We start from the raw sequence: 18,752 nt of genomic DNA on the forward strand, positions 1-18,752 counted from the left end.
CCTCCTCCGCCTCGATGTGGTTTGTCAAGGATGGGGGGAGTTCCGCATTTCACTCGCACCACCAGAGGTGCAACTGGTCCTTCGCTCGCAGGCAACTGAAACCCGTCCAAATGATGCAGAAACTTTTGTGTGCTTGGCTCCTGTCTGTAAGGCCAGGCACCGATTTTTCCGCTGTGTAATCTCTTTTGTCAGAAGAGTGGGAGGGAAGGGCGGCGGGGGGTGGGGTGGCAGTGGGGGTGGGGAGCAGCCGTTGTGCTTCCACGGAGCGGGTATTGAGAGCATCCCTAGGGAAATAGCCATGCATGCATATACGTGCTTACCTAGAATTATTTGTGTGTAGATGAGAATGTCAAAATGCACAGCTGTCAGTTTCACCCCTCTCCTCCTCTCCTTAAGGGAGACGCTGTGCTCCGTAGGTGCCGTGAATTGCTAACAGTGCAGCAATCCCCTCCTCTCTATCCCTTTTTCTTCTCTGATCATCTGAATTATATATATATATATATGTATGTATATATAATGCAATAATCCACACTTCTTCATTATATAGAGAACGCCAATAAGAGACTAAACCCAGCATAAAATACTGTAGATTGCAGGGGAGGAAGAAATGCATTTAAAGCAACAATAAAAATGGCGTGCAGAATAATTACCTCAAATTGCTACTCGCTTGACACCCTGACACTAATTCTGCTCAAGTCACTGGGAAATACAGTAATGCAAACACACCTTCCTCGCCTGCTTGTGCAGGTATGTCCGTGTGGATGGGGCCAACAGGGAACTGGTCGGGAGTGTGGGGAAACGCTAAACTTCCCATCTTAAAAGGAAATAAATAAAGTAAATAATCTGTTTAAGAAAGAGCATCTAAATAGATCGGCAGCTTTTAATGCCAACATTTGTAACGCTTGCCATGTACGTGGATTGATTTTTTTTTTTTTTTTAATCCAGCATTCCCTCAGCAGATGGATTTTTGCCACTGCAGCTCAGCAGAGGGTGTCAGATCTTTCAGAGTGCACCAGGTTGAAACGAGCAGAGCCTCTTAGCAACTCTCCCTCTGCGTGCATGTGAGTGTGTGCGAGCGTGCGACTCGGCAGCAGCGGAAGAAAAAGGAAAGAAGAACGAGCGAGCGAGGGAGCGAGCGAGGAGGGGAGGCAGCGCGGCCGGCGGGGCGAGGCGAGGCGCGGGCGAGCGGGCGGGCGTGCGGGCGGGCGGCCCCGCGGCAGCTCCCGCCGCCGGCATCATGGGCAACAGCGCTTCGCAGCGGGGGCAGGCGCCGCGGAACGCCGGGGGCTCTGCGGCCAGCGCCTAGACTGGGGCGCGTTTTCAGCACCGGGGCGCTGGACAGCGCCCGGAGGGCGGAGGGCGAGGAGCGCGGCTCCGCGGCAAGGTCAGTCCGGCGCGGAGCCGCGCACAGCGGCAGCCTCCGCGGGCACCGCTGCGCGCTCCGCCTGCTCCTCTCGACCATGCAGCGGTGGCTGGCGGCTAGCACCGCTCCCTTGCCGGTGAGACAGCCCGGCCCGCAGACCTCCGCTTAGCTGCCCGGGAAGCGTCAGGGAGAGGGATCGAGGAGGAGGAATTTTTTTCCTTCCACCTTTTTTTTTTTTTTTTTTTTTTTTTTTTTTTTTGCGTGCCTTGCAGTACGTGCCTGGAGAGTTTGTGGATATAATTATTGACTGGAATCTGGGCTGCTGCAGATGTATGTGGGGGGGGGAGAGAGGAGAAAAGAAAGAGTCCCCCCCCCTCCACCGACCCTCCCTGCTCCCTCTCCCCACATTTTTTCCCCCTTTGGTGTTGGTTTGGACATTTTGTATTGAATGAACTAGAATTGCTTTTCGTGTGAGAAGGATGGTTGCTGTTACTTTGTGATGAGATCGGGAATGAATTTCTTGGTTTAAAAATGCTGCTTTGGATTCTGTTGCTGGAGACGTCTCTTTGTTTTGCTGCTGGAAACGTTACAGGGGACGTTTGCAAAGAGAAGATCTGTGCCTGCAACGAGATAGAAGGGGATTTGCACGTAGACTGTGAGAAAAAGGGATTTACCAGCCTGCAACATTTCACCGCCCCAACTTCCCAGTTTTACCATTTATTCCTGCATGGAAATTCCCTAACTCGACTTTTCCCTAATGAGTTTGCTAACTTTTACAATGCAGTCAGTTTGCACATGGAAAACAATGGTTTGCATGAGATTGTTCCTGGGGCTTTCCTGGGGCTGCAGCTGGTGAAACGCTTGCACATAAACAACAACAAGATCAAATCATTCAGGAAGCAGACTTTCCTGGGGCTGGACGATCTGGAATACCTCCAGGCAGATTTTAATCTATTGCGGGATATTGACCCAGGAGCGTTTAGGGACTTAAACAAACTAGAGGTGCTGATTTTAAATGACAATCTCATCAGTACCTTGCCCCCCAACGTGTTTCAGTATGTGCCGATCACCCACCTCGACCTCCGGGGAAACCGTCTTAAAACCTTGCCTTATGAGGAGGTTCTGGAGCAGATCCCAGGCATCGCTGAAATCCTGCTAGAGGATAACCCCTGGGACTGTACTTGTGATCTGCTGTCATTGAAGGAATGGCTGGAAAACATACCCAAAAATGCTTTGATCGGCAGAGTGATTTGTGAAGCTCCCACTAGGTTGCAGGGCAAAGATTTAAATGAGACCACAGAGCAAGAGCTGTGCAAAAAGAACAGAGTGGATTCTAGTCTAGCTGCTCCCCCTGCTGAAGAAGAAACCTGTGATCCTGGTCCCATTCCAACCCCCTTTAAAATACATGGCAAAGAGGACTCTGCCACACCAGGATCTGGTCCAAACGGAGGTACAAAGATTCCTGTCAACTGGCAAATCAAAACTAGACCCACTGCTGCCATGTCAACTGTTAGTATGAAGAGCAAGCAACCGGCTATCTTGTCCTGCCCTCAGATCTGCAGCTGTGATCAGATCCCTGGCTCAGGTTTAAAGGTTAATTGCAATGACAGGAATGTAAGCAGCCTGGTGGATTTGAAGCCTAAGCCATCCAATGTGCAAGAGCTGTTTCTGAGAGACAACAAAATACACACCATCAGGAAATCTCACTTTCTGGATTACCGAAAACTTAATTTACTTGATCTGGGAAACAACAACATAGCCACTGTTGAGAACAACACCTTCAAGAACCTCTTTGATCTCCGATGGCTGTATATGGATAGCAACTACTTAGACACCCTATCCCGGGAGAAATTCATTGGGCTCCAAAACCTGGAGTATCTGAATGTGGAGTTTAATGGGATCCAGCTGATCATGCCTGGCACCTTCAATGCAATGCCCAAACTCAGAGTCCTCATCCTCAACAACAACTTATTGAGGTCTCTCCCAGTTGATGTGTTCGCCGGGGTCTCACTTTCCAAACTCAGCATACACAACAATTATTTCATGTACCTCCCAGTGGCAGGGGTACTGGACCAGCTCACCTCCATCACCCAGATCGACTTGCACGGCAACCCATGGGACTGTACTTGCCCTATCGTGCCTTTCAAACAGTGGGCGGAAATGCTGCGCCCCAAGGTGATAATGAGTGACCTGAGGTGCGAATCTCCAGAAGATTTCTTCAAGGAGGATTTTGAGTCCCTCTCCAACGACGTGATTTGCCCTCAGCTAAAAATATCGCCGACTTTAAGTTCTACCAACAAAAACAGCACTGGGGTCGCAGAGACAGGTACTCACTCCAACTCCTACTTGGAGACCAGCCGGGTCTCCATTTCGGTGCTAGTGCCAGGGCTGCTGCTGGTTTTTGTGACCTCTGCTTTCACAGTGGTTGGCATGCTGGTCTTCATCCTGAGAAACAGAAAACGGTCCAAGAGGAGGGATGCCAACTCATCTGCATCTGAGATCAACTCCTTGCAGACTGTTTGCGACTCATCCTACTGGCACAACGGGCCCTACAGCACCGACGGGGCCCACAGGGTTTATGACTGTGGTTCCCACTCCCTGTCGGACTGAGGAGGTGGGTGGGGCGGAGATGGCTGCTGCCCAGGCCGACCCTGAGCTCTCCCAGTGATGGAGAGGCAAATGCTAGCAGGGACGGCTCTGCACCCCAGCTACCTTTTGTGAGAAATGAAAAACACTTGTGCACTCCCCTGTGGCCCCCAGAGCAAGAGCCGTGCTCGGTACATGTGGGGGGAGCCCAGCGGAGGGGCATGTCTCCCTACTGAGCTCTGCCGGGACGGCAACAGACGAGCAAGGACCTGCTTCCTTTGGCTACAGCAGGGCGAACCATAGCTCTCGGTTTTGTTGGGCCTTTGTTCTGTTGTGTTGAGGATTGTTTTGCTTTTTTATCCTCTTCCCTTTTGGATGGACCCCTCCCTTGAGAGGCCAGGAAGATGAGGGGGATGGAGGAAAGGCTGCTGTCAGCCTCCTCCTGACAAAGCAGGAGTAGAAAGTTGCACGAAGGCATGAATGTAATGTAAATAAATGACTGACTCCGAAACAGACAAATGAGAAAAAAAAAAAAAAAAAAGAAAATTTAAAAAAAAAAAAAAAAAAAAAAAAACAACTGCTGCATGGCTCGCATGGATACAACGCACCCCAGGGACGCTCCAGCCTGCGACTGGAAGCAGCGTCTAGTTCACACCATCATCCCTCTTACCTGATAAGTCCCTTCGTATCAAACCTTCTATATAAGAAATACAGTATAATAATAAAAGTGCCATTTCGCCTTTTTTTTTTTTTTGGTGTGTGATCAATAGGCAGTAGAGATCGTACTTTTACTGGGGGGAGGGGAGGGGACAAAAAAAAAGTAAAGGTTTTATTTAAGACATAGTTGCATGAATATTCTCATTTGATTTTTTTTTTTTTTTTTTTTTTTGACATGGGAATGGCTTTTTTTGGGAGATGTTTTCTTTCTTAATGGTGAGTTTTAGTTCTTTTTGCGGAAGGAGTACGGGGGGATGGGAGGCTTTGGCTTTGTTTTCTCTCTCTTCCTTTTCAGTATACATATTCAGTATTGCCTTTCCATTTGAATGTAAAAATTAGTACCCTTGATTTCTATTATGGTAATAGTGTAAACATTCAAAAAAAAAAAAAAATCAAAAAAATCCAAGGCAGTTAAGCATGACCAATTAATGTCACTCTAGTGCTTAGGCTGCAGAGTTTAATGGTAGAAAAATCTGTGCTGTTGTAAATCTTACTATAACTTGAGGAAATTAGAACTGAGGAAGCAAGTGAAACTTACTAATTCTACTTGAGGTTTTATAACGGCATATTTTTTCAGTATTAAAGTGAAAATGTTTTCAACTCTGGGTCCTTACCATTTTTCCAGCATCAGTTCTTGCAAGTGGGTTATCTGGGTTTAGGGGTTAGAGCTTCCTTTCAGTGATGTGTGTTTCTTCCTCCATCTCTCCATTTCCAGCCCCTCTGCTTTCCTGTCTCCCTCTCTTCCACTTTCTCATTCATTCATGTGCAGTGTCACAGTCTTCCCCAATGTAAATAACACACACAGGTTTCTTGCCTCCCTTACTCCCTCCCACTCTACCCCTCTTTCCTCTCTCTCTCGTAATGCGGCAGTGAATCCCTTTATTAATACTGTGAATCTCTCACTGCTGCTGCTGCTGCTGCCACTGCCTCTGCTGCACACTGCAGATGTATTAGGGATGTTAGTGGGAATTTGATTTAATTGACTCTGCCTACCTCGGTCTCATTAAGCCAGAGCTGGATTTCACTGGTCAGCACTTCAGGCCCTCACACAGCTTGCCGGACTGCCGGCAAGGTGAGGCTGCTGTGGGCGGCTGGACTCCAGCTGCTGCTAGAGGTGGGAAAGCTAATTAACGAAAGGACTTTCCCATCCCTGCTCTGGATTTCTGAACCTTTAATATTAGATGCTGAAATAAACAAAGCATAGGACTGCAGTTAGACTTCAGGCAGCTTGCACTTGATCCTATTCTGATATGGGAAAATGCCCCGAAACCCAGTAATATCTGTAAAGGAGAAAGCCCTTGCAAATCATTTTTAACTCAGAGCTCAAGTCCCAGTGGAGATATGGAGAATTTCAGTCACGTTGCTTCTGGCTTTCTCCAGGCAGAGAATCCCTTTAAAGAGTAAAACACCATAAGGGACTTGCTAAACTTCAAATACTAATTCGGTTTGCTTTATAGAAAATGCCCACCTTTGGGATATGCAATGAGAAAAAAGACATATATACAGAGACATTGCAATTGATACACTCTTGAAAATGAGGCAGAAGCCTGATCCCAGGTGTTCATGAAGTATTAAACGTGAGAAGATCATTCTTCCAGAATCCTTTATTATTATGGAAAATTCTGCAGTCTGCTAGAAAATACCTTTGTGTTTGATTATGCAGCTCTGAAAACATACTGTCCTGTTTAATTATATAAACCATTCCAATTTCAAGGACCCTTCTTTATTTCCCCCTGCTTCTTTTCTGCACTGATTTTCTGCCAGGACATTCTATGTAAGACAAAGTGATGGCAGTAGAGTCACTAGTTTGCCATTGTGCTTCCCTCCTACCTGCTTGAGAAGAAAAGGAAAATGTGTTCACTCAAGAGTCAGTATTTCTATCATTACGAGGCCATCCATTTTAACTTAAGCATAGTCCAAATATATTTAAGAACATGACAGTACACCACTAGACTACCATGTATGTCTTGCTGCCTTCCCCATGCCACTGCAGTGAGAAAATTGAAGAACAGAGCAGTCAGAATACACCTCATGCTAAAAATCGTTGTTATGTTAGGTTCACTGCTATGGAAGTTAAGATAAAAGAGATAGTAAATTAAAGATGCCAAATCACTGGCTGAGGCAAGTCATACACACACTGAAGAGACTATAATACTAAATACATGTGATTATGGTTTTTCCGTCACTGGGACGTAGCATAAGCTTGTGACTTGTCTCCTACTTCTTTAAAGCACTATTTCATTGGCACAAGTACATAGAAATGTCAAGTCAGACAGGGAATTGAAGGTATTCATTTATGCATGCTTCTAGGTTGAGGGTTGGAAGAAACAACAAAATAACCCCTTTTATTTCTGTGACACACTCTGATTTTAACACTAAGATGATTCATTCTTCCATCTCTCAAACACTTGCCCGTAAGATAAATAAATCATCTAAATCTCTGATACTGTATCGTGATCAGGTTTGAGTTATGATATTTATCTTACTTATCTGATTGACATTTCAAGGTCATTTTATCAAAACAAAGCACCCAACTAAACAGAAAAATAAACTTAAGAATCATAAATTAAGTCATAACACATACCACATTAAGTCACTTCTTATCTCTTCTTTCTTTTGTAGCAGTAAAGAGAATTATTATTATTATTATTATTTGGCTTATAAAAGGGCATTTGTGATAACAAACAAAAAATCGAAACAAAAAAAAATCAAATAGAATATTTCATTTAGTTAGTTAAAAACAACATAACAAGATACCTTGTTTTTTTGTTTTGTTTTGTTTTTTTTGTTTTTTTGTTTTTTTTTTTTTTTCCTGAAAACAATCTAAGAATAGCCTAGACTTTAAACTGTTGCCATAGAAATATATTCCTGTATGCATGGTAGCCCCTTGCATGCCATTGCAAGAAGACTAAATGGAACTTTAGTCACAAACAGATAAAATTTTAAATCAATACCAATAGGTGATACATATTGTTTTGAGAAAAGCCTGCTGATGGATTTGCACAGGGGGACATAATATCTTGCTTTATTAAAATTATTGATTGTATCATGATATTTTTTAACTTTGTTGCAGTTGCACTGAACGTTTACATGCTTGTAAACTAAGATGATGCAAACTTTTTTGCTAAAGAAGTATTTTTGAGAGATCAGACTTTATCTGATAGAGAAGAAAAGGCTCTGTGTAGCCTTTATTCGGGTAGAGAAGTCATTAAGTTCAAAAGGTGAACATTTCACAATTTCTTAAGCTGGTGGCAAAAGTCACTAGGGGAACATTAGGGCAGGAAGAAAACATAGTCTCTAGCCTCCATTACCTATGGAATGTTTTCTGGGTCTCACGAATATAAAAGTTTATTCCCAGTGACAATTAGCTCTTAGTAAAGAGGCAAACTCTTTTCCTGTTTTGTTTGTTTGTTTGTTTGTTTGTTTGTTTGTTTGTTTTCCCCAGTGTCTTGCCAGTTGCAAAGAAAACCTAAGCAGGATTTTGTTCAATAATTCAGTGTAGTTGTTTGTTGTATTTTAATCAGTCAAAATAGCTTTCACTATATTTTTTATTCAATAGTTGGACAGAGGAAGCAGTCTTTGATGATTATGAACATCAGCATTTTTTTTTTTTTTAGAAAAGTTTAGACAATTTATTTGACTGCAACTTATTTCATGTGTTTGTGTAGTTCAGATTTACAGGATTGTGTGATTTGTGGCACAATAATTTCAGCGCTATGGGCAGGATTTCTGAGCTGGGTGATACATGAATACTTTTCTTGGGATTTGGGAACAAATCAGAACATGAAGAATTCATGGTTTGTATTCGTAAATTACCATTGCCCTAAATTACCCAGATATTTATATAATGTTTAAAATGTTCTGACCTGTATTATCAGTATGGAGATGACTGATGAAAAGTACAGGAATCTTCTTTGTTATCCTCACTTTTTCCCAGACATAGGAATATTTGCATCAGAGAAAATGTAGACTAAAAATTCTGCAAGTACTCTGTTTTATTACAGTCTATTTATTATGATTATGTCTATCAGTGGTAGTTTAATGCGAAAACTTGTAACATATGATATTTGACATAATTGTCTGATACTTTCAGAAAAAGTTGTCTTATTATCTCATGTTTGGAGAAATATAAATGAGATTAATCAGTATTACTTTTCCAAGATTAATTATTGCGTCAATTGATATCTGCTGAGTGGTTTCATTTATTCAATAGTTTCTGAATTAGTTTCTGTTTATACTGCTTAAATACATCCTTCAGTTTTGTGAAAGAGGAGCAAAATCAGTAGAAATTCACCCGAAGAAACAGCATTTTCCTATATGGATCACTTGAAAGCGAAGACTGTAAGTTCACAATAAATGGAAGAACAGAGAGAAATAACTCATTTCAGAAACAGTGATTTGCCTCTAAGAGAACAAGTGCTTTAAGTGCCATTGTTTCAGCATTATTAGTGTTTAGGATAAAGTGTTTTACCATTTGAATTAAAAAAAAAACAAAACATTGGTGGTGCCAGAAGTTTTTCTCCAACTTTCTCCTTTCCCATTATATAGTAATATTGATTCTCCTCAGAAAGTTTCCAACTGAGTCAGCATTTAAAAAAAAAAAAAAATTTAGCTGTTAATGTGTTTCGTTGAAGTCATGACTGCTCAAACAGACTGCTCAAGCTTAGGTCTCAAAGCAGATATGTCTAAGCATATCTTATCATGCTTGGTTTATGTTATAGTTTCATTCCTGAATCAGTTTAGCAAACAAAATTTGTTAAGGTATTACTTGGGGAAAAACAAAAAAAAAAAAAAATGGGAACGTATCTATGTTTTCCTTTAAATGAGAGCTTAGGTTGCAAAGTCTGGCTGGGAAGTCATAGTGAAATCTATGCAAAACTGTGGGAAAGGAAGTGCAGATGAGTTACACGGAAATTGAGAAGCAATATAGTCTGGAAGAAAAAAATAGGTAATGTGATTTGTTTTCTAGATTGCTTTATGACTTATAGTGTAGGTGGTATTTATCTCACCTAGTCTGATATGCTTCATTGAGTTGCCTACGTATAAATCAGTAGTTTCCCTCAGAGGTGTCATGGAGTACCTTAGATGTGTGCATGAGGCTGGTAGATACAACATAAGGCCTTGGGCTAATTCATATATTTCTTGAGTTGCAACTGGATCCTGGGTGGGGTACATTGGAGCACATAAAATAGAAGTAGCCACTTGTGGGAAGAAATGAGCTGAGTTGAGCTGTGGAGGTATACTCAGAGGCTCATGACTTGGTTCATTTGGCTCACGTAAGTCATTTGAAATACTTCAGTAGTTGATCTTTCCACATGTTGCTGAAAGAAAAGACTCAAGGTTTGTAGAAGACAGTCAACTGTTGACCACAAAAGACAATTTAAGAAATTGTCAATTTAAGTCAATTTAAGTCAATTTAAGTCAATTTAAGAAATTAATCATCAAAAGCCCTATGAATGGTCAAAACAGTTACATTCTAAATGTAATTCAGTTATACTCATCTGCACTGAAGATGATTAAATGCATGTTTGAACTAAACAAAATACAAAATTACAAAATACATATGACAAAATCAATACAAAATTAATGATATCAGAGATGGTTAATATATATATATATATATTTTTTTTTAACGTTATCACTTAAATTTATAGATTATCAATTGGATCAATTGTACTCCACATCTATTTTCTTATTTTCCTTGAGAATAGCTCTGCAGAGAAACACCTGGGGTTCCTGGTGGATGAAAAACTTAACATGAGCCAGCAGTGTGATCTTGCAGCTTGGAAAGTGAATGGTTTCCTGGGCTCCATCAGAAGAGGAGTGGCCAGCAGAAACAGGAAAGTGATTGCCCCTTTCTACTCTGCCCTCATGAGGGCCCATCTGGAGTACTGTGTCCAGGTCTGGAGTCCCCAGTACAAGAAAGACAGGGAGCTGTTAGAGAGGGTCCTGAAGAGGGCCACAAAGATGATCAGGATCAAGGGATTGGAGCACCCCCGCTATGAAGACAGGCAAAAGGAGCTGGGCATATTCAGCCTGGAGAAAAGAAGGGTGCAGAGTGACCTCATTGCAGCCTTTCAGTACCTAAAGAGAGCCTATAAACAGGAGGGGAGTCAACTCTTTGAAAGGGTAGATAATGTCAGGACAAGGGGAAATGGTTTTAAGATGCAGGAGGGAAGATTTAGATTGGATATCAGGGGAAATTCTTTACCAAGAGAGTGATGGGGTGCTGGAACAGGCTGCCCAGAGACACTGTGGATGACTCATCCCTGGAGGTGTTCAAGGCCAGATGGGATGGGGTGCAGGGCAGCCTGGTCTAGTATTAAATGGGGAGGTTGGTGGCCCTGCCTGCTGCAGGGGGATAGGAGCTTGATGATCCTTGAAGTTACTTCCAACCCAAGTCATTCTATGATTCTATGATTATCTTGGATTTTATTTTTGTCTTTTAAAATTACTAGCTCTTTGTCTTGGATACTGTATCCTAATGGTTACTTTTGGATGGGACAGACTCCTATTCCTGCTCGTGCCTTCAGAAATTGTTATATTACATAATAGCTGCAATAGAAACATCATAAAGTAATCGAAGGCTCAGGAAACAAATATAAAACAAAAACAGGAACAGCAACAAAATCTTAGAGTTATTACTGTTCCTCTAATAGTAAATAACTTGTTCTTGGGTCAAGTTTGAAATATAAATAAGGAATACAATACTCTGGGGTTATAGTCATTACTGAAGTCATTAAGAAGATTACAGCAAGAGATAAATGCTTGCAGTAGAGGAGAAAATATAGCATTAAGTGTTTTAGAAAAGAAATTCTGAAAAGAAAGTGCCAAACTGCAAGTGGTTTTTCACAGGAGGTTTGTAATGAGAAAAATATAATTTAATTATGGACACACTGTAACAAACTATTCACATGAGATATCCTAAAGAGAATACAGATGGTAGGAAAGATTTAAGGGCAGGAACTAGAAGATGTGTCTAGACCCTAGAGTCCATTAGTCATATTGTAAGTGGATGTATCAATTGCCCAGGATAAATTGTCAGTATTGTGTAACAGGTACTCTGCAAATAATATGAACTTTCAGGAAAAAGAGTTGAAACAGATTGGGTAGAAATGATGAGAATGAAACCATGAAACAGGTGGGTTTTTTGGTTGTTTTTTTTTTTTTTTCTTTTTTTCTTTTTTTCTTTTTTTTTTCCCCCCATAATTACAGCTTGGGAACTGAATGTTTCAAAACTAGTTACAGTGGTTATAAACATTGTTTTATCATGTGTCTTTGTGTCTTTATTGGTGTTATCTACTCAAAATACAAATATTTCACCAATTCTCTGTTAAGGTAGGAAAGATCACGGTAGTTGAAAAATAAATGCAAGTAAAAAGATTTTTTTATTTTTACCTCCCATAGCATCCTTGTAGATAAGCATGGGAAGTGTGGGCTAGTGTTAGCAATGATATCCATAATGCTTGGCTGGGGGACACCTCTAGACAACTGAAATACTGAGAATTTTCTAATTTTGTGGGGGAGTTCATTTTGACTGTTTCTTAATCTTAGATCCCTATCAGGAGTTAAGCTCTTCCTTATGGCACCCTGAATGCTAGTGAATATTAATATTAATAAGAGTATAAGAGTAAAAATAATAATGATATCTTTCAGGTTAAAAGATTTTTTTTTTTTTTTTTTTTTTTTACAATAGCTTAAGGTGCATCTATCCTACTAGAAAAAGAAAAATAACAGCATTTAAATGTATTTTCCTTCTTCTTTTTCTTCTTCTTTTTTTTTTGCTTTTGACATTTCATGCTGTAATTAATATATATACGCTGCAATGTGTCAGTAACAAACTAAGAACATGATTCACAGAGAAAAGATTGCAAAAATAAGAAAGAACGAGAAAAATTCACTAAACAGGTGATAGATCTGTAGATTTTCTGAAATTACTCAGGAAGAACAGCACATTGAAAGGAGCTGCTGGCATTGACTAAAGATGCTCTGGAGAACAGGAGACACGTTTTTGGAAGGTCTATCTATGAGTATGCTGTTATTAATCAAAAATAATCTTAACTAATTTAGTATAAGAGAATAGTCCTCGGGAACTAAATAAATTATATTTAGGATAATGTTTAGACTGTTGGCTTGAGTCTCATAACAAGGCAATATTAAAATTAAGCTGTGAAGAAAGTTTTTTTTTACTGCATGTTCATAAATAAGTGGCGTGTCCAAATATATTATATCAATTACAGGCATATATATTAAATAAGACCCATTTCTGACTGTATATTTCCAATTTCAATAATAAATACAGAGGTGTCCATTGTGTTATACAAATGAAAATTGAGAATGAAATAATTGGGGAAAAAAAAACTTGCTGATAAGATTTCAAAATAGGATTCATACCTTAAAGGATAAGTTTCAGATACTAGTGTTACATTATCAACAGTGGTCAGGTGATGCTGCAAGTTGACAGATGTTATGTGAAAGCATTACATTTCTGATTATAAAACAACAAGCATTGTAAATGTAAAAGCATTTAGCACAGACTGCAAAATTTAAGAAAATTATTCTCAAAGTGCCAATAGTACTAATATTAATGGAGCTTTGATCATGACCAGCATGATGCAGAAGGAAATGGAAATTATCAACATATATGTTTAATCAAAACATACATTTTCTTGACTAAATGACATCTACAAATATGTACCTAAAGTTCTCACCCAATTAGCAGATTTTCTTTGAAATGATGGAGTTTACAAAGAAATTTTAAATAAACTTTTCCTGCAGAGAGAATAATACCAGTTGCAAATCTCTGCTCTGCCTTGATTGACATGGAATCATTCTCAATTTTCCATGCAGGTCCAAATTGTCAAACAGTAGCGGAGGAAAGAAAACTTAGAAAATATAATTGTCATGTAAATTCTTTTGTGTTGGACTGAGTATCCTATTCCTCTTTGGTTTTAATGAGATACTCCATCCTGCTAAATTAATGGACAACTACTTAAGTGAACACAAGCACTGGAGATACAATCCATAATAGATAATCCATAATGGATTATCTCTGCTCTTTTTTAGAGCTCTTCACTTGTGCTGTCCAAGGCAAAATTACTGCAGAGCAAACTAGCCTTCAGCAATCTGGACACAAGCCAGTTTGTACTTGGACTTTGAGCCTACAATTTACAGTCTCAGAGAATTTGAGAGTTTGAAAGGACTTCTATAGATCACCTAGTCCACCTCCTCTGCTAAGGTAGGTTTCCTCAAGTGGGTTACACGAGAGAGCATCCTGACAGGTTTTGAATATCACCAGAGGAGACTCCACAGCTTTCTGGACAGCCTGTTACAGTGTTCTGTCACCTACAAAATAAAAAAAATTCTTTCTCTTGTTCAGGTGGAACTTCCTGTATTGTAGTTTTGCCTGTTGCCTCTTTTCCTATTGCTGTGCAGCACCAAAAAGATCCTGGTCCCATTCTCTTGACTCCTATCCTGTAATTTTTTTTAAATGCATTGATAAGATGATCCCTCAGTCTCTTGTTCAGGCTGAACAGTCACAAATCTCTCAGCCTTTCCATATAAGGGAGACGGTCCGGGCCCCTAATAATCTCTGTAGCCCTCTGCTGGATTCTCTCCAGTAGCTCTGTCTCTTCTCTTGATCTGGGAACCCAAAGTACTGGACACAGTACTCCAGATATGGCTTCACCAGGGCAGAGTAGAGGGGGAGGAGGACATCTCATGACCTGCTGCCTATGGTCTTTTTATTGCACTCCAGGAAAACATTGGCCTTTTTGATCACAAGGGCACACTGCTGGCTCATGGTCAACCTGTTTTTCACCACGACATCTAGATCATTCTCTGCAGAGCTCTTTTCCAGCAGATCTGCTCTTAACCTGTGCTGACATGTGCATTTATTCATCCCCAGGTGTAGAATGCTACACTTGCTCTTGTAGGACCTCATAAGCTTCCTCTCCACCATACTCTCCAGCCTGTCCAGGTTGAAAGAAGGCATATTTTTCTGGTATGTCAGCCACTCCTCCCTGCTTTGTATCAGCAGACTTGCATGATAAATCCCTTCATCAAGGTCGTTGATGAAGATGTTGAAAAAGATTGGATCCAATAACAACCTCTTGGGAGCACCAACAAGACTCTGCATCACTGATCACAACCTTCTGAGCTCTGCTGCTCAGCCAGTTCTCAATCCATGTCACTGTCCAGTCCTCTACCTCTCACTTCCTAAACTTACCTAGGAGGTTGTTTGACAGTGTCAAAAGTGTAGGTGAAGTCAGAGTACACAACATTCACTCCTTTCCCCTCATCTACTCAGCTATTCATGACAGCCTGGAAGGCTACCAGATTGGCCAAGCACAATTTCCCCTTGGTGAATCCATGCTGACTACTCCTCATATCCTTTTCTTCTACTTTCTTGGAGATGACATCCAAAATAAGTTGTTGCATCAACTTCCCAGTGACATAGATAAGACAGCCTGACCTGTAGTTTCTGGAGTCCTCCTTCTTGCCCTTTTTGAAGACTGAAGTGACTTTGTCCTCCAGTCTTCAGGAAACTCCTATTTTCCATGAACTTTCATAGGTGAAAGAGGATTGTGCAACAAACACTTCTGCCACTTCCTCAGCACTCATGGGTGCATCCCTTCAGGGCTAATGCATTTATGTGCACTGAGTTTGCCCAGACAATCTCATTACATCCTCCAAGGTGTATGCACCTAGTGCATCTATTGTGGGTTCAGAATTTGGCCCAGATATTCACTAATGTTCCTAAAAGTTGGGGAGGTTTTTTGCATGTTTTTATGGGTTTTGTTTGTTTCCTTCATTTTTACTTCAGGCTTGCTGGGATTTGAATGCATATTTCCTTTTCATATGTACTGTGGGATATTTTGAACTGCCTCTGATGGCCCTGATTTTGGCTTTTCCTGACATTCACTGACTGTTAAGACAAGAGGATAAGAATATATTGACAAAATGTTTGTTTAATTAAAATCTCAAATGCAAAAACAAACAAACAAACAAAAAACAACAGGAATTAATTTAGTTTGTCATGTGGCCTATTATTTTATATTAAAATTGCTAGAATAGTTTAGCAGGATTAATTCAAGTTGCTGTAACTATGCCCAGTGTTATAATGTACAGTTGTTTTGAACTTGGGACGAGATTTTAGATCTTAAATCATTTGAATTGTGCATGTTTAGATACTTTATAGTCTTAAAGGAATCCTAGGATACCTTAGGTATCTGTACAGGCTTAAAATATTTTCTTTTCTGAAATGACAACTGGATTCCAGGCAAGGTACTTTATAACATATTAAATGCTGTAGATGATTATACTAAGGCATCTTAAGTGTTCCCTGGCTGAATTGTAACAGCTGTATTGTGAGCACAAGAATTTAAACATCTCAGTCAGTAACCAAACTGCAGCTCCTAAAGTTGAGTAAGCTAAATCACAGATAAGCTATTTAATTTTTATATTACTAAAGTTAAGCATGATGAATCACACACTAATGAATAACATACTCAGGATGTAACTTTTAATTAAAAATAAGAATATATGCATAAAATAAGGTAGCCAAGGACTGTTCTTCAATTTTTTTATTTTTATTTATTTTTTTTTTTTTCCTTGCCAAATCACAATTTACTATGAGTAAAATGAAATATTGCGGATACATGCTATTGATGATCTTTGGTTATCTTTATTGCAGCCTGAAGATACAGATATATATTTGTTTGTAAAAGAAAATGACAGCAAGAACAATAAAATGAGGCTTTCTTAAAAGACTTTTATTTTATTGTTATTTCTGCAAGACTGTCTTCTTTTTGTCTTTAGGAGAATAATTAACAAATAATTTATGTAATAAATTATAATAATAATGTAATAATTTATGTAATATTTTATGTAATATTGCCCTAAATTAATAGGGGAAAATCTTGCTTATTTTATTAAATTAAGTCTAAATAAACAAAATATATGAATCAGTGAAAGAAGGTGAAAGTTGAAGTAGCTACTCCCCAACTCCTTCCTTCTTAGAATACTTGGCTGAGAAGTTAGTAGTAACTGAAAATTATCAATCATGGACTTCTTCAGTCTCTAAATTTGTAGAATGAGTCTATTTTAGGTAAAATCTATAATGTGCAGATATCAATATAACCACAACTGACATAATCTAACAAGTCAGATTGACCATATATGTTTTTTTTGTTGTTGTTTGTTTGTTTTCTTTTTCTGTGATACATAGATTTCGACAAAAGATCTAAGTTTTCAGAAATCAGTTTCCAGAAATCAGTTGTGACGAGGTTTTCTTAGACTGTAGATTATATCTGTGACGTCAAATTGGTAGATGTGTCTATTAAGGTTTTTTGTTTGTTTGTTTGTTTGTCATTAAATTCTGAAGATGAGTTTTAGGAGAGTCATTCTGCTGCTTTTTCACATTTTCCTCCTACCGAGCTAGGCACATTTGGCTTTCTGCATAATCAGTGGAGATCTTCATGTGAACCTTGAAGTTTCGATGCAGCATTTTAGAATGCTAAGAACAGTTCAACTGCAGATTAAGACACCAAATTTATGTGACTAAATATTGACTAGATATTGATGTGAATTGGTTCTTTAAACACTCATCAAAGTCAGTGAAGGGCTAATGATTACACTCAATGGAGAGTAGGAAAAGGTTCAAATCAATTTAAATAGATATTTAACACGAAATTCATTTTTAAAACGTAATTTTGGTTTCCAGACATATCGCATCTGACCTCTATTTGACACTCTAGAAGGCCTGAAAATCTTTAGTAAGTTCTGAGCCCAATTGGTGTCCTGGATGTATGAGATACTCCAAGGCATCTCCAATGGTCATTTACATGTTTGCAAAGATCATGTTCTTCATTGAATATATCTGGAACTTAGATACTTTATTCACCTTGGGACAACTATTTTTGGAAATCTTAATCTTAAAATAAACTCTGTCCATATTTAGAAAGAAATAAACATGTTTTAAAAGTTTTAGTTCTTGCCATTGACTCTAGCAAGAATTTAGGGCACCTTGTCTAAATATATCTGTAAATATAGACAGGTGCATTTTCTCAAATTAATTCCACACTTTTAGTTTTTCAAACTCCTTTGCTGTAAAATGGCATAGTTTCATTAATCTTGCAGAACAGAGGATTTAATGTCTTGTTTCTGCCTCCTATGCTTTCCCAACTGTCAGCACATCGAGAAAACATTGGCCCCACACTGAGCTCCCAGGACCCAGAGGCATCCTGCATCACATCTGTGAGTCTGATTCTGTAAACACAGGTTCCTATTGAATACAGACATATGTATATATATATATATATATATTTTTTTTTTTTTTTGAGTTATGTTGCTAAAATATGGAAGTTTTAGCTCTTAATCTCTTGTGGACATTAAGAATGTAAATGATAGTATGAAAGCATGTGTAATAGTTTCCTATCTCAGGAATAACTCCTATTTGCAGAAACACCATGCCAATTACAAAGAAATGTTTTCTTCCTTTAATGCATTAATATTGCATTTATTTTACAAAGTTACATACTGCCACATATAATTCCAAGGCAAAATATTTGCTTTCCTCCTGAACATAATTTTGAATCTATGAGAAGGTTTGCTGCTGAGGAGTCAAACTAATTAGGAAGTTCCTTGGCATGATTCAGAACCAAAGTGTAAAATTCATTTTCAACTTAAAGTCAATAGAATTATTTTTGGATTTATAGTAATTAACTATATGGCCTGTTATCTTCACTCTGATTTAAAAGATTACCGAAAACAACATCAAAGTGAGAAAGAATAGACCTAAATTACTTAGTTTCAGAACCACCAGTAATGATTTTAAATCTAATAAACATTGTCATCTGGCTTCTGTCTCTCTTGAAAAAAGCTGTACTACATAAAATCCATGCATAGTTCATAGAAAATTATTTAGGGGGAAAAACAAAACAAAACAAAACAAAAACTTCCCCAAAGTCTGTAGTGGAAGAGAATTCTCATTTGAAGAGAAGTCTGAGGAGAGTGAAGTAGAATGAGAAATTTCATGCTTTATTTTTCACTACATTAGGCAGCCAGTGTGTGACAAACAAAAACA

At 39.2% G+C, this 18,752-nt stretch overlaps 1 protein-coding gene across 1 annotated transcript; it reads left to right on the top strand.

The window, feature by feature from the left end:
- Positions 1 to 1,579: 1,579 nt before the first annotated feature.
- SLITRK1 (SLIT and NTRK like family member 1) lies at positions 1,580 to 5,396 on the top strand. The gene has a single exon (XM_003203257.3). It carries the CDS (start codon positions 1,895 to 1,897, stop codon positions 3,971 to 3,973), a length of 2,079 nt encoding a protein of 692 aa, XP_003203305.1. The 5' UTR covers positions 1,580 to 1,894; the 3' UTR covers positions 3,974 to 5,396.
- Positions 5,397 to 18,752: the final 13,356 nt, after the last annotated feature.

The sequence above is a fragment of the Meleagris gallopavo genome, chromosome 1 (assembly GCF_905368555.1).
Source record: "Meleagris gallopavo chromosome 1, MGAL_WU_HG_1.1, whole genome shotgun sequence".
NCBI classification, from domain to species: domain Eukaryota; kingdom Metazoa; phylum Chordata; class Aves; order Galliformes; family Phasianidae; genus Meleagris; species Meleagris gallopavo.

Bases quoted from the DNA above. Each gene is read 5' to 3' on its own strand.
- SLITRK1 (XM_003203257.3), top strand. From the start codon at position 1,895: ATGCTGCTTTGGATTCTGTTGCTGGAGACGTCTCTTTGTTTTGCTGCT.